At 36.8% G+C, this 14,745-nt stretch overlaps 1 protein-coding gene across 1 annotated transcript in view; it reads left to right on the top strand.

Annotated features, from left to right (window-relative positions):
- LOC311289321 (uncharacterized protein) overlaps positions 1–12,597 on the top strand; it is a 34,726-nt gene extending 22,129 nt beyond the window's left edge. The window contains exons 2-3 of the mRNA XM_084407191.1: positions 5,451–5,535; positions 10,492–12,597. Coding sequence (XP_084263317.1) covers positions 5,451–5,535; positions 10,492–11,435 — 1,029 coding nt within the window. The 3' untranslated portion in view covers positions 11,436–12,597. The remainder of the gene's footprint in view (positions 1–5,450; positions 5,536–10,491) is intronic.
- The last annotated feature ends 2,148 nt before the right edge of the window (positions 12,598–14,745 follow it).

Here is a 14,745-nt window from a genome sequence, read left to right as displayed (position 1 = left end):
TGGCATATGTTTTGGTGTATTGCAAAAAAAATCTGCCCTTGAGCCGTTTCCATACACATTTTGTTTTAAATATCGCAAAATCTACCTTTTGGGGTTCCACAAGTCAGCACACCCCCCAACACCAAACAAACAGACCAAAAAATAAAAATAAAATGGAGAGAGTATTCAGGCAGTTTATTGAAATTTGCCAGCTTAATTTCATTTCAATTTCACAAATAATTGCAAGTATCCGAAATATCAGAAGACGACGGCAGAATGAAGCAGTTTCTCATCTGATAGGGCTCGAAGTAACTACCCTTACGCGACGAAGTCCAAGGGTCTGGGGGAGACCACGCAATAAGGCGTTCTGGGAGGAAGTTGTGGAGAGACACTTTACAGAAAGTCTCTGGCTGCAACATTTTAGAATGACACGGCCGACGTTTGAGATGCTGTGTGGATTCATTGGTCCTGATGTTGCGCCCATCCCAGGTTGCCACCGACCACCGGTTCCGACACGAAAGCGTGAAAGTGTGTTGGCACTCCTGGAAGTGCCCATGACGCAGCTGTGTTTGCAGCCTCAGATCTGTACAGGTAAGCCTAACCATTCAACATCCTTTACCAGGCCGAAAATAGCTTTACACACAATGAAATGTCTTTCAAAGTTGTGCACTGTAAAAAATATTAGTTAATCTAATTTTATTTGACAAAAGAAAACTGTGATAAAACATGAAGATAATTTGTTAAAGTGCTGTCATGATTAAAACAAGCTAACAATTGTTGTTATGTGTCTTACAACTATATGAACTATATGCTGCACTTAAGAAAATGGTAACATCTATATTAACAGGTTTCTTTAGTCAAAAATATTATTTAACATCACTATGTTATCTAACATCACTATCACTACTAACATCATTTATACAAAAGAAAATGTATTGGGGGTATTAAATGAAGAATTTGAAATATTTGCAATTTACTTAAAAAAAATTAAATAATGAAAATACGTGAGGTGTGTCAAATCTTTTGACCTGCACAGTAAATGAGCTCTGCTATATTTGTATTACTCAGACACCCCGAGAGACACCCCCAGGCTACAACTGTTGTGGAGGGAGTCCAGGTGCCTCTGCCAGTGGCAGGAGACCCAGCCTATCCACTACTGGCTTGGCTCATAAAAGGTTATTCTGGACCCAATTTGTCAGAAGAACAGGGAGCATTCAACTGTCACTTGAATGGATCGAGAGTTAAGGTGGAGCACACATTCGGACACCTGAAAGGAAGATGGCGCATCCTGGCAAAATGGTCAGACATTCACCACTCTTTCATGCCTACAGTTGTGGCAGCATGTTGTGTACTTCATAACATCTGTGAGATGGAGAAGCAACGATTCATACAACCTTGTGAAGACTCATGTAATGAAGGCGAGAGACAACCGTGTTGTTTGCAATGCGATGACCGACCTTCTGAGACCTTTGAGTGGCTGTATGAGAGTCATCAGTGAATTCAGTTCTTTTAAAAATATTTTGTGTGTTATGAACATGGAAGCTAACAATAATCAGAGCCTCATAAAAGTCACTTAGTTTACAAGCAAAATATTAACATGCTTGAACATAAATCGTGTAAATAGCGGTACTGAATAAGTCAGTCATATATTTCAAAACACCAGCCCACTAATAAGAAAACATTCTGCTAATTCTGATCAAATTCTGATGCAATTTTTTTTGTCAGTTCCCTGGAAGAGGGTGGCATTAGGTTTTTTGTGGAGAACTGATAAGGATAAGGAATATTCTTGAGAAATAACACCTGACACAAATGTGCGTGACTCTACACAGACGCCAAAAGCGCCCTTTAGCCTCTTTATTGTGCTGCGGCCGGAAGCTCATTGCTTTCATTGAGAAACCTTTGCTGTCAATACACAGACATTTTATCATCATGAACTTATATATTGGGGCATAATTGTGTCGCCATGACATGATATTCTGGGGTATGACTATTTTATAGATGATTTTTTGAGCACTTAACCCGACCCCGACCCCTAACCATTTCTCAATATGAAACACATAACAGGCAGATAAAAGTATGGTCACAATAATGTATTCAAAAATATCAAATATTTCAAGTCTTCCAACCAAACGATTGCTTTACGGAACAAACCCGAAACTGATCACATTCACAAATCGCCACCTGAAGAAGCTTATCGTCACTTTCATCATGAAATGCCATTGCCATTAAATTCTGTGATATTTCTGCAACTCAGTTAAGATGCATGTTATAATTTAACGAAATTAGTGAAGTGGCTCAATTTACAGTATTTGGGATTTGGCCATTATCAGTATCAACTTGTACATGAGAGCTAAGCAGCCGTCAAAGTGAACACAACACAATGTTTTTTTGTTTTCCCCAGTCAGGAGCATACGTAACATATGGCTCGTAGAGAGTTTTGGACCTTGTATTAGAAGTTTGAGACTGGGCATGTTTCTCAGCTTCCACACCTACATGCCCTGTCATGACCTTGTCAACGCCCACTTTGGTCTACTTGTGCTTTAAAAGGCAGCTCTGAACACCAAGTAAGTCACTGTTCCCAGCAGAACCACTGGAAGCTGCTTCAGAAACACTTGCCTTCTCCAGCCTCTCTCTCCTCGATTCATCATTCAAAATGGGCAAGATCATTGTTTATAGCAGAGAAGCCTTCGAGGGCAGATCAGCTGAATTCAACCATGATGTCAGCGACTTAAGAGAGAAGGGCTTCAATGACGCCATCGCCTCCATTAAAGTCATTGGCGAACCATGGGTGGCGTATTATGACAAGAATTTTGCTGGAAAGCAGCGGGTGTTTGAGGAAGGAGAGTACGCCACCCGTGATGACAAAGGACAGTTTTCTTCCCTGAAGATGGTCTCAGATGACCTGGACAACCCTGAAATCCAGCTGTTTGAGCACGTGAACTATAGAGGAAGAAGCGTGACCCTACGCAAAGAAACCAATCTCCACGACATTGCTTTCAGTGACATAGCTTCTTCCCACAAAGTGAAAGGTGGAGTCTGGGTGCTGTATGAGCACATCAATCGTCAGGGTTCCCAGCTTATTTCTTACCCTGGTGAAGAAGTGGCCAGCTATGTGCCGCTCTCCTTCAACGATGTGGCCAGCTGTGTGCGTCCCTTGCAGCCGAGGCCATAGACAGCATCATTCAAAGAACGCTTTCTGCAGCTGAATATGAACCGGATCCCTTTGGAAAGAACGAGGCAGGTGGTGGGGAAAGACTGATCTTGACCAGAAACGATGACTGTGACTCCAACAAGTCTGAAGAAACTTCATGCAATTGGACTCAACCTTATCATCTGATGATATCTGTGTAAAGACATACTGTACATGTTAATTTGGCAAAAGTTTATATAATAATGATGAATTTTATAAGAAAAAGTTTTAAGCTGCTGGTTGTTTGGCTTTACATCAGTAGTGATCAGTATCAGTAAACATATGCAATGAAATACAGTTTTGGAACAGTTTCTACTATAGATCATATTGTATTTGAATGTATTTCCCCTGTTTGATGAGAGTGAAATATTGAAAGGGATTTTGGATTTATATTATGCTGAGAAAGAGACAACAAATGCTGTTTTACCCTGTCAACTCAGAAAATAAAGACTCTGAAAGATCGTAATGCTCCTTGTTTCAATTCTCTTTTTTCTACTTTTATATTCTTCATTTAGCAGATGCTTTTATCCAAAGCGACTTACAATTGAGGATTTCAAATGAAGTAAGTCATCTAAAGAGGCAATAAACAGGAGAAGTGCTATTAATACAGAGTTTCAGCCATCGTTCAAGCTAGAATAGGGAGGGATCAAGGAATAGTGAGAATTCCTGAATTTAAGGGAGAGGTGGGATGTCTGGAATAGACCAGTAAGAACTGACAGTGTTGAAACCGAGACACATTGATAAACTGCTTGTATATTTTCTGAATACAACATGTATACATGAATATACTATATGAGTGTGTGGGTGATTCTCCAACTACAGGCACTGTTGTGTCCTTGGCCTTTTTTTGTAAATAAATAAACAAACAAATGCACAAATAAATTGTCATTATGAAGTTCATGCTCCAACATCCTAGTAACCACCAAATCTTGCCCGTTTCCTTTTAAAAATGCTTTTGCGAGGCTGTTTATTAGCAGATTTTGCAGTTTTACAATATTGTAATAAAATACATAAATTGAAAAGTGGTGGATATGACATCTTTGAAAGCGCTCTTCAGAAAAACTGTTAAAAATAATAATATTCCATGTAATTCTAAACCTGCCCACTGTCATATTGTGTTAGAAGACAAATGAATGAAGCCAGGAAGATTGTTTTAAGTGTGTTTTAAGAGAGTGAATTTTCCATAAGCTCACAGTGCCAAAAGTGCTGGAAAATCACCTGTGCATGTATAACAAAATATATAATACACAATCAATGTTATTGATTGTTGCATTTTTTTTTTTTGCCCTAGTATTTTAGTTTAATTTTATAGTAGCAAAATAATCGTTTTTTGATAAAAGCTGTTTTAAAAAAATGTCATCAAACAAAAATTAAAAAAGGTGATTCATGTTTTGCCATTTAGACAGAATCTCACATATTATATGTGGTTCAAACTTTTTATTCAGCATTAGATTTAAAATTTAAACGCCATTGATATATGTTTTATAATTTGTATGTGAATGTTTATGGACTTCTGTGATTTTAGCGTTTGAACTGGACTTTTATTTTGGTGTGGTGATGTGACGTCATCATGTTGCGTCGCGCTCTTTCAATGTTGTGATTCGGCTGAAGAAAGGTTTGTGTTTTTAAGCATTTAAAGTGTTTAAATTGTTCAATCACTTTTTTAGTTTTTACAAGCGATGTAAAAATGTTTTATGTATTATTGAATGTAACATTGTAATGCTTTGTCTATCATTAATGAATGTTATTTTTGTGAGTAAAGCGCATCCACACACGAGTAACAGAAGAGATGTGTCTCCTTTCAGTCCCTATATCGTGAATCAGTTCATTATAAACACGAGTTCGATCACTGATAAGTAGTTTTGAGAGAAACAGAAATTTTCTAAACTCCGAGTCAATTAAACCAAATGTTTTGCAAAATGATTCAGTTTCAAAGTGCTCGAATCAAAAGTGTTTTAACCACCTCAAAACACTGACGACTCCTGCTGGTCAAACCGTGTAAATACAACGAGAACAACAAACACAAACAGATGAAATGACAACTTTTACTAAGTGTAATCAATGAAATGTCATTTAAAAGTTATTAAATACCAAATATAAATTAGAACTAAATATTAATTGTGTGTTATAATGTTAGCTCTTAGTCTAATCAGGTCATTTAAGTCCATTAACTCTCTCTCTCTGACTCTCTCACCAGTGAACTGAGCTAGATCTGACTGAGACGCACCCAGAGATTTAGTTATGAGTGTTTTACTTTCTGTTATTTATTCTCATCTTAAAGATGGCGTTTATTAAAGAGGAGAGTGAAGACGTGAAGTTTGAAGAAACGTTCAGAGTGAAACATGAAGATACTGAGGAACAAACAGGTCAGTTTCATTCTCAAAGCTGAACTCAGTCATTTGATCCTTATTAAAATGTCTACAGAAATTAATAGCTGCGTTTCCACTGTCAGGCCAGTGCGAGCCAGCGCTTTCAATGGGCTGGTCTGGGCTAAAAGCCTCAGGCCTGCAGCACCGATCCCCAAATCACACTGTGTTTCCACCGTCGGCCAGAAGCTCCACAGCGCTTCACTAAAACACACCTCTCTCTGGAACAAACCCATCATTTCACAGACCACTTGGACCCTGTTTAAATATGATTTTAAAAGATTTTCAAGTAAATTTTTGTAGAAGCTTTTCAATGAGATGTCCCTTGTTTGATATCATTTATTGCATGTAGAATTTTATTTTTAAATACTCACCATTTGAATACCAAATCAGGTCATGAAAACTGTATCTAACATTGGTCTTCATATCTTATCACAAAATATGCATTAACATTAGGATTTAATTAGGCTTTCATATTTTTTCTGACTGTCCTGTAAATTCTGCACACAGCAAAACAAACATTGACCTAATTTGTCTTCTTATCACGAAAATATTAATAAAAACTATCAAATAACAGGGTTGAACTCAGCATAACGGGGTTGAAAATGATAACAGGGTTGAAGTGATGATCATTATTTCAATATAGTATGGATTTCTTACCTGTAAAAAATTAATGATATCACATTCAATAACATTTTATTTTATTAAAGTTGGCAAAAACAAACAAACATTTTCTTCTCTCTGCATCTGCATCCCTTCTTGCTCTGTACTGTCTTTGCCTCTCTGCTGCTGTTCTTGCCATTGGGATGTCTGAAAATATTGAACATAAAATACCATAATCGATTATTTCTGACAGTTCACATCACAATACAGCATGTCTACAATTGTGTAATCTACTAAGAAGTGTCAAACATTCAACCCTGTCACAACGATTCCACCCTGTTATACTAAAAATGTGACGGGGTTGAAGTTTTTGGCTAACAGTAGCTAAGACAGTTAGCTTAGCTAAGACAGTAGCACTACATGGCATTTAGGACATCATAAAATTTTAATGTTTTGCAAAACTATTATTTAATTCTTCTTAAACCGTTGTTTACTATCATTTAGTTATATAACAGAGTTGAAATGTTGAGCCTGACAATCCTTATCTGACAGCGAAAAACATGAAATATAGGTAAGAAAAGATACTGACACTTGCCTTTCTTTGCAGCATGTTCTTCAAGAGACTTGTGTGATGTCACTTCTTGGATGTGATGCCACAGGGATTGATCCATTATTTTTATAGGGGGGTAAATAGTATGGCGTGACGGGGTTGAAAACAAACTGGAGGACGTGTATAAATATTGCAATTTCACATATAATTAATGCATTTTTATATATATATGTATATTTTAGTTAAAGTAGACCAACATATGATTATATTAGCAGCAACATTTTGGTATTAATTGCACTTTTTATTTGTTTGATATTCAATGAAAATGTAATGATGGTTAGTGAGGACATGCAAACATGCTTGTTGTCTACTACTTAGGCAACCCATTATCTATAAATAAAAAAATAAAAAAAGCAATTGTGTTGCATTATAATGCAAAGGCACCTGGTTCTATTAATTGACGGTGTTAAAATGCATTTTGTGATTTCCTTCAATTGAAAATCTTTGAAGTAAGTTTGGGGGACTTGAAGGGCACCCAATTCAGAGAATCACCCTTCTAGCATGCGACACGCGTGAAGCTGACGAATGACGTAGGTTCTGCTGCGACGACGAGAGAAGGAAAAAAAAAAAAAAAAAAAAAAACCTGGATCGGCCCGTGGATCTGTTCTTTTTTCCGATTCCCGATCCTGCTATTTTATCAGTATCGCGGCCGATATCCGATCCTAATATCGGATCGGTGCACCCCTAGTTTTTACCACAGTTTTACACTAATAAGTGATACATTGACCATAATACATTTATTTATGTGAAGATTGCGCTTTAGACACACAGAAATAAAGTGTTATCATTATTTAACAAAAGAAAGAGGACAAACGTACAGTTCAGTCGTGTCTGTTTATGTTTATTTGTCGTCACAGGACAGTATATTTACCTCACATTTAGAAAGAATGATAATTTCTACAAATTTTCCACCAAAAGTACGACCTGAGGAGCTTTAGCACTCTCTCCAGTGACTGTCCCAATACAGTCATATTTTCAGTCAGAGAAACAGAGGAAAGTTGCTTTATTTTATGACACATGCAGAGCTAAATATGGATATCAGACAGTCTAAATGGATAAAGAGACGAGACGTACTGACAGATAAAATAAAAACACGATTGTGATAGACTATTTAATTTTAATTTGTTTCTTCAAGTGTTCGTATTTACCACTTTTACTATGGTAATGGGTAGCACGCGTGTCTTTTGCATCGCATATAAAATATTTCTGCTAGAGATGCACCGATATGAACATTTTGTCCGAAAACCAATAATTCTTTATATTTGAAAGCTTGATAACCGATATATTGGCCGATAAATCTAAATTCAAATTTTGTTATACTTTCAGAGCCTGATTACATAAACAAAAGGCTCACTATTAAAAGCCATGTCTCAAAACTTAAATATAAATCAAACATACACAGTTAGTTTGAACCAGTGTAAGATTTCTTGACTTTTAACATTTATTTTACACTCCTGTGGCTGACTTTTTTTATTACAAAAATTGGTAACACTTTACAATAAGAAAAATGTGTTTGTTTGAATTCATTTGTTAGTTAGTTAATATGAACTAACACTGAATGGACAATACTTCTACAGGATTTACTAATCTAATATTAATCTTAACATTTTCTAAGACATTTGTTGTATCTGTTAACATTAGTTAATGCACTGTGAACTAACAAAAACACATATTTTATTAACTAACATTAACAAAGGTTATTGCTCTGTTAGTTAATGCATTAACAAATGAGACCTTATTGTCTAACAATAAATAAATAAATAAAATAAATAATGCAAACAAGTTATTGGACAACATTACTTAGGCTACATATAAAGAATCAAAATGCATGTGCCACGGATAAATAAAAAACCAAAAGAATACGAGAACAATAAAGGTAGTTATTCATAATAATGCATCAATGTTTTTTGGAGAATTTAAAAATATATATTTTTTAATATTACAGTAATGGTAATTTAACATTACCCTTTCAAATAACATTATTGCAGTTTGAGCATTGTGCGCTGAAGCTGAAGAGAATGAACGTTAAACTGAAGCGCTTTGCTAGAAGGTTAATTAACTCTACAAAACGCATCCTATATAAGATCAATCAGATATTTATTTTACATAGACTTAATATTACGACTTGTTTCTGCACAAAATGACGCGAATGCCGAAGCGAACTTGACTGTTCTGGTCGGAAAGTGTAACTCCTGTAGTGGATGCGTTTGTTCCCACAATAACGTGCTGAAACAGCAACTACACTCAGATAATTCACAAGGTTTTATTACAATAGTGTTCTCATTATAATGTTATGACAGGCCCAGAAGTTATTAATGTTGTGCATTGCTGTTTGAGCTGCGCGCGTTAAAGCTAAAGACAATGTAGCGCTTTGCTGCATCGTTAATTAACCAAACGCATCCTATATGAGATTAATCATATATATTTACACAAAATAAACATATTACAACTTAGAATGGCTCAAAAGGCTGCGAATGCACAAGCAGACTCTGCACTTAACTGTATTTTCCTTTGCGAAGTAATTACAATCATATTTCAAGCTTATCGGACCAATAACGATAACAATAAATATTACCGTTTATCGGCTGATACCGATATGGTGGCGATATATTGTGCATCCCTAATTTCTGCCTAATACAGTGATCAGGAACTACATCGGATCACAAACACTGTGATCCCATGCTGTCTGAAAAAGTGAGTTTTGAGCTAAAATGATTTCTTTAATGTGTCTTTAATGCTGATGTTAACTGGTATATGAAATCACACTGCCGTCTCCTGAAGTGCTACTGAAATGTCATTATCAAAGGACGCAACACCCATGGTTCTTAATTGTAGAAAACAATGTAACAGTACATGTAAACTTTCTTTCATGACATAAGAGTGAAATTTAATGATAATGACTCCCAGGGAAAGCATGAACAAGGAGAAAAGCAGAGGACCTAATATACCCCTTTTCCTCCAAGGCAGTTTGAGTGCTGGTTCAGAGCCAGAGCCTAGTTTCAAATCAGTTCTTTGTCTCTCGACACCCAAAGCACCAGCTCTGAGCCAGGAGAAGTGGTTCATAAGTAGGACCAATAGAGTGCTGGTCTAGAAGTAAGAACCGCTTGAGTCAGGGGCGGGGTTACCGTGACCAACAAGACGAACAGAAACTTGTGACCGCCATTTTTGACATAGCAGCTAAAAACAATGGACGCGATTAAGCCGAAACACAAGCAAAGTAGCAGCGATCAATTAGATGAAACCATAACCATAAACCATGCTAATGCTTGTCCACAAATGCCAACATAATTATTAAGCGATCCAAAAGAAAGTGTTAGCCTTTGTTGCAGAAAGATCTTATAGCACTTGAAGGAAGATATAGACATGACTAGATGCCAAAAACAGGTCATTAGTTTATAACTTTAAAACAACCAATGAGGCTTAAATCCTGACTGATATTGTTCACAAATACCCTTTCTCTGCAAAACTGAGCCGAGAGGCCAATATTATGTTTTCTATTTTAGACATAATTGTCGTTTGAGACAATTATACTGGGTTTTTGGTAAGGGGGTCTTACCAGCTTGAAAGTATTTAGGACGTGTCCTAAAAAAATAAGAAATATTGGCAAGAGGTTCTGAGGTTACAGGTAACAACTCTTTCAGTAGCTTAGTGGGTGTAGGATTCAGCATGTCTAAAGGTTTTGATGTCTGTTGCTTTGTGTCATTAAACTGGTGTTAACTTGTATTTGTCTCTTTTCTCCTTAGACCTGATGCCGCTGAAAGAGGATAGTGAAGTACTGAATGAAATGGAGGAGAGAGATCAATATGAGAAACATGATCCCACAACTGGAGAAAAACGGTTTAGTTGCTCACAGACTGAGAAATCTTCCTCACAAAAAAGAGCTCAACAGACAGAAACTATACGTTATTTCATCTGCCCTCAGTGTGGAAAGAGTTTCACTAAAAAAGGAAGTTTTAAAGCCCACATGAACATTCACACTGGAGAGAAGCCGTTCACCTGTCAACAGTGTGGGAAGAGTTTCACCACGAAAGGAATCCTTAAAGGCCACATGATGGTTCACACCAAAGAGAAGCCGTTCACCTGCCCTCAGTGTGGAAACGGTTTCACTCAGAAAGGAAGCTTTAACAGGCACATGAGAATTCACACTGGAGAGAAGCCTTACATCTGCAAACTGTGTGATAAGAGTTTTACAACAGAACTCAACCTAAGGTATCACATGAACAGTCACACTGGAGAGAAGCCGTTCGCATGTGAACAGTGTGGAAAGAGTTTCAGACACAAAATAACCCTTAAAAAGCACCTGAGGACTCACTCAAGAGAAGACTGTTGTATATGTCATCAGTGTGGAGTGAGTTTCACGGAGAGAAATCATCTTACGGCGCACATCATAACCCACACCGGAGAGAAGCCTTTCATGTGCCATCACTGTGCAAAGACTTTCTCAAACAAGACAAACCTTGAGGTTCACATGAGAGTTCACACCGGAGAGAAGCCTTTCACCTGCCCTCAGTGCGGAAAGAGCTTCAGGTTCAAAGGAAACCTTCAGACGCATATAAGAGTTCACACTGGAGAGAGGCCTTACGCATGTCTTCAGTGTCAAATGTGTTTCACATATCAAAGGGACCTGAAGCGTCATTTGCAAACTCATTCTGGAATTGAGTGTTCCTCAATCTGGCAAGAAGTTTAGAAAAGTCATTTGTGCATCCACTCTGGAAGAAGGCAATTTAACTCCTGACGGAAAATGTCCAGCTTTCCGTGTTTTCACTGTTATACTGTAGGGGGCGCTATGACATCTTCTGAACAAGTACTGAATCTCCTGATCAAAACACATTTACAAGTGACAGTAAATGAAAGCAGGTGCTTATGTAAAATAACACTATCAACATTAAACAGCATATAAATCAAGATGATGTTACTGGATGAAATGTCGACCCAGGACGAGCTATGGGACTGTGAAGCTTTGTGGATGTTGATGGACTCGATCTACTCCATCTATGTTTTGGTCATCGTTTTGAAACCGATCTGGATGTAGTCTTCGACAAAAACTAAATTTTTCTCAGCTTTTTGCCAAAAATTGTGCTTTTTTTTATGAGACTTGCCCACATTGAAGTGTCGATAAAAAAGGAAGGCATAGAACAAAACATTTTTTGTTTAAAAGCACATGCTCTGTTCCTCCTTTTGATATATTGCATGCATGTTCAGATATTCATACAACAAAATATTCTGGGGGCCATGAAACTTTTGTTAAAATGATCAAAAATGTTCACAAATGTTTGGCGGTGACTGGCAAGTTGTTGTTTTTTAAACTGGGATCAGTGTAATTCAATTTCATTTGCCATCACACTTACAGATAAGTGAAAAAACCATGCAGATGTGAGACCATTTAAAATGGCACAAGACTGTATGCGAGTCAAATAAAGGTTATGTTCACACCTGAGCTTATTGTGGGTCAAATCTGATTTTCTGCTAAAAAAATAGCCCAATCAAACGAAAGGTTTGACTGTTTACATGACTTTCTACATGTGTCCCATGTCAGATACTCATCTGAACAGTTGATGCTCCTACACTCCACCATGTCATTTATTTGCATCTGTCACGTTGCCTTGAGGCTTTTATTTGCCTTTGTCATGTATGTGACCATACCTGACCATCTCCTTTGCTAAAGTTTCAAATATTGAGCGGTTGTGGGAGACACCCTCTAATTTATAAGGTTGTTTAGAAGCATCCTCTTATATTTCAGTCAGTTTAACACCTCAAAATTACAATATTACTTTAATTACATAAACTTATGTCTTGCTGTGAAATAACACAATGTAAAAAAAATAAAATTGTCAGGAGGCAAGTCTGGCTAAATGAAGAAACATGGTGTGGTTATTATTATTCCAGTCTGCATTCCTGAAACAGTTCCTGTTCAACATACCTGTCATTTACCATGTCATCAGAGAAAAACAGTTTGAAGAGACTTGTGCGAAAGTTTGAGTCAGCAGGACTATCAGGAGCAACTAGGGCTGCTCAATTTAGTGGAACAATCAAAATTGCAATATTTCTGGTTAAAATTGCCATTTACAATTTAATATTCACAAAAAAAAAAAAAAACCGGTTTGTTGTGACTACTTGCAGGGCTGCACAATTTGGCTCAAATATTTGGTATATATTTAAAATGTTCAAATATTTAAAACATTTAAAAAATATTTATTGCTATAATAATAACATAATTTTATTATTAAACATAAAAAGACAGTATTTAAGAATATAATAATTCAAATAAGAATAATTTTACTTTACAAAACGTACTTTATGGGGGAAATGCAGGCGTCCTATAACTACACTGACCAAAATTATAAATGCAACACTTTTGTTTTTGCCCCCATTTTTCATGAGCTGAACTCAAAGATCTAAGACTTTTTCTATGTACACAAAAGGCCTATTTCTCTCAAATATTGTTCACAAATCTGTCTAAATCTGTGTTAGTGAGCACTTCTCCTTTGCCTCACAGGTGTGGCATATCAAGATGCTGAGTATGGACAGTATGCATATTGCACAGGTGAAAACATCCCAGTTTTTGCACGGCCAGCATTGTCACCGGACATGTCACCCGTTGAGCATGTGAAGGAGATGTGTTGCACTGTGTGAGGCAAATGGTGGTCACACCAGATACTGACAGGTTTTCAGATTTTTAAACTGAGTTTTTTAGGGTAATGCCACTACCATGCACTAGGGGGCTCTATGTTGCATTCCTTCTCTTGTCTTGTATATAGCCAGGTAAGAGGAGAAAAGTTGTTAGTTTTGTGAAAGGAAAGCAGGGGCAGCGTTCGAAACCGCATACTCACTGAGTAGGTACTTCATTTCAATAAGTACTTTCTTAACGAGCACTAAAAGAGTAGGTACTTTATAGCCTGATCTTGATTAGTATGAATGCGAGCCGTACATCATCCGCCATGTTGACGTTATCATGTGACCTACGACGTTATCACAAGCGCAACAACTTAAAAGATATGAGCAACAGGTTTAACTCATCTCTCTGTAAATATCTTGATATTGAAGAAATGTGCTCATTTAGTGTCTTGTTGAAGAAACAGCTGCTGATTTATTTTGTGAATACATTTAGGGTGGATTTAAGTTGTTATATTTTAAACCCTACTAATGTGACTAATGTTTTATCCTAAACGATATTATTTTTATTACAAAAACCCAAGATCTTCATCTCTTGAATATGTTGTTAATTTCTTTATTTTATCCACAATTTTTCACCCACAAGCAAAAGTGGCTTAACACCTACACCTCACAACATCAGTAACTCGACAGCCCTACCTAGAATGGTTTTCCATAGCGTTTATACACTTTGATTTGATTAAATGGTTTTGTAGAGGGTAGCAAAGATGAGCTGCAGACTGAGGAGGAGCCGGCAGCGGCAGCTGTGCCAGAATCAGGCATGGAAACTGCTAACAATTAATCAGTCACTTTACTTTAGAGAAAGTTAAAAGTGAAACATTGTTTATCCCAATGCTCCTAATGATCCTAATGAAAGGATTTTGACTGATGAGCACTGAGAATTATATACAGTTCGATGCCATGGTGTGTCAATGAACTTAGACTAAAGTCATTCATGTATTGCTTTAACTTAGGATATTATACATCATTTTGACTATCTCAAAAAATATAAATTATTTATATTAAATATTTTTTTACCTCACTATAATATAACTCTTTTGTGATGACTTTATGGTAATGTACATGAACATTGAAGAATCATGATAGATCTTAAAGCAATCCCACTGATCTGTTCTTCCCAATACATTTTCTTCAATGGTATTGGTCTACAATTTGAAATATGCAGCACTTGATGAATTAGTTGTTTGAAGCTGATTTGCAATAAGTTATGTGCTGTATCTGTTCTTTTGCATCACAGATGATTCAGGGAGGAGAGAGGACGAGTTCGTTGAGGATAGTCCTATAGTGGAAGATTTAGGAACTGTAGAAACAGGTCCAGCCAGTGC

This window comes from Rutilus rutilus (assembly GCF_951802725.1).
Source record: "Rutilus rutilus genome assembly, chromosome: 4".
NCBI lineage: Eukaryota > Metazoa > Chordata > Actinopteri > Cypriniformes > Leuciscidae > Rutilus > Rutilus rutilus.
Note: the sequence above shows the minus strand (reverse complement) of the source record. Positions and strands in the feature narration are given on the sequence as shown.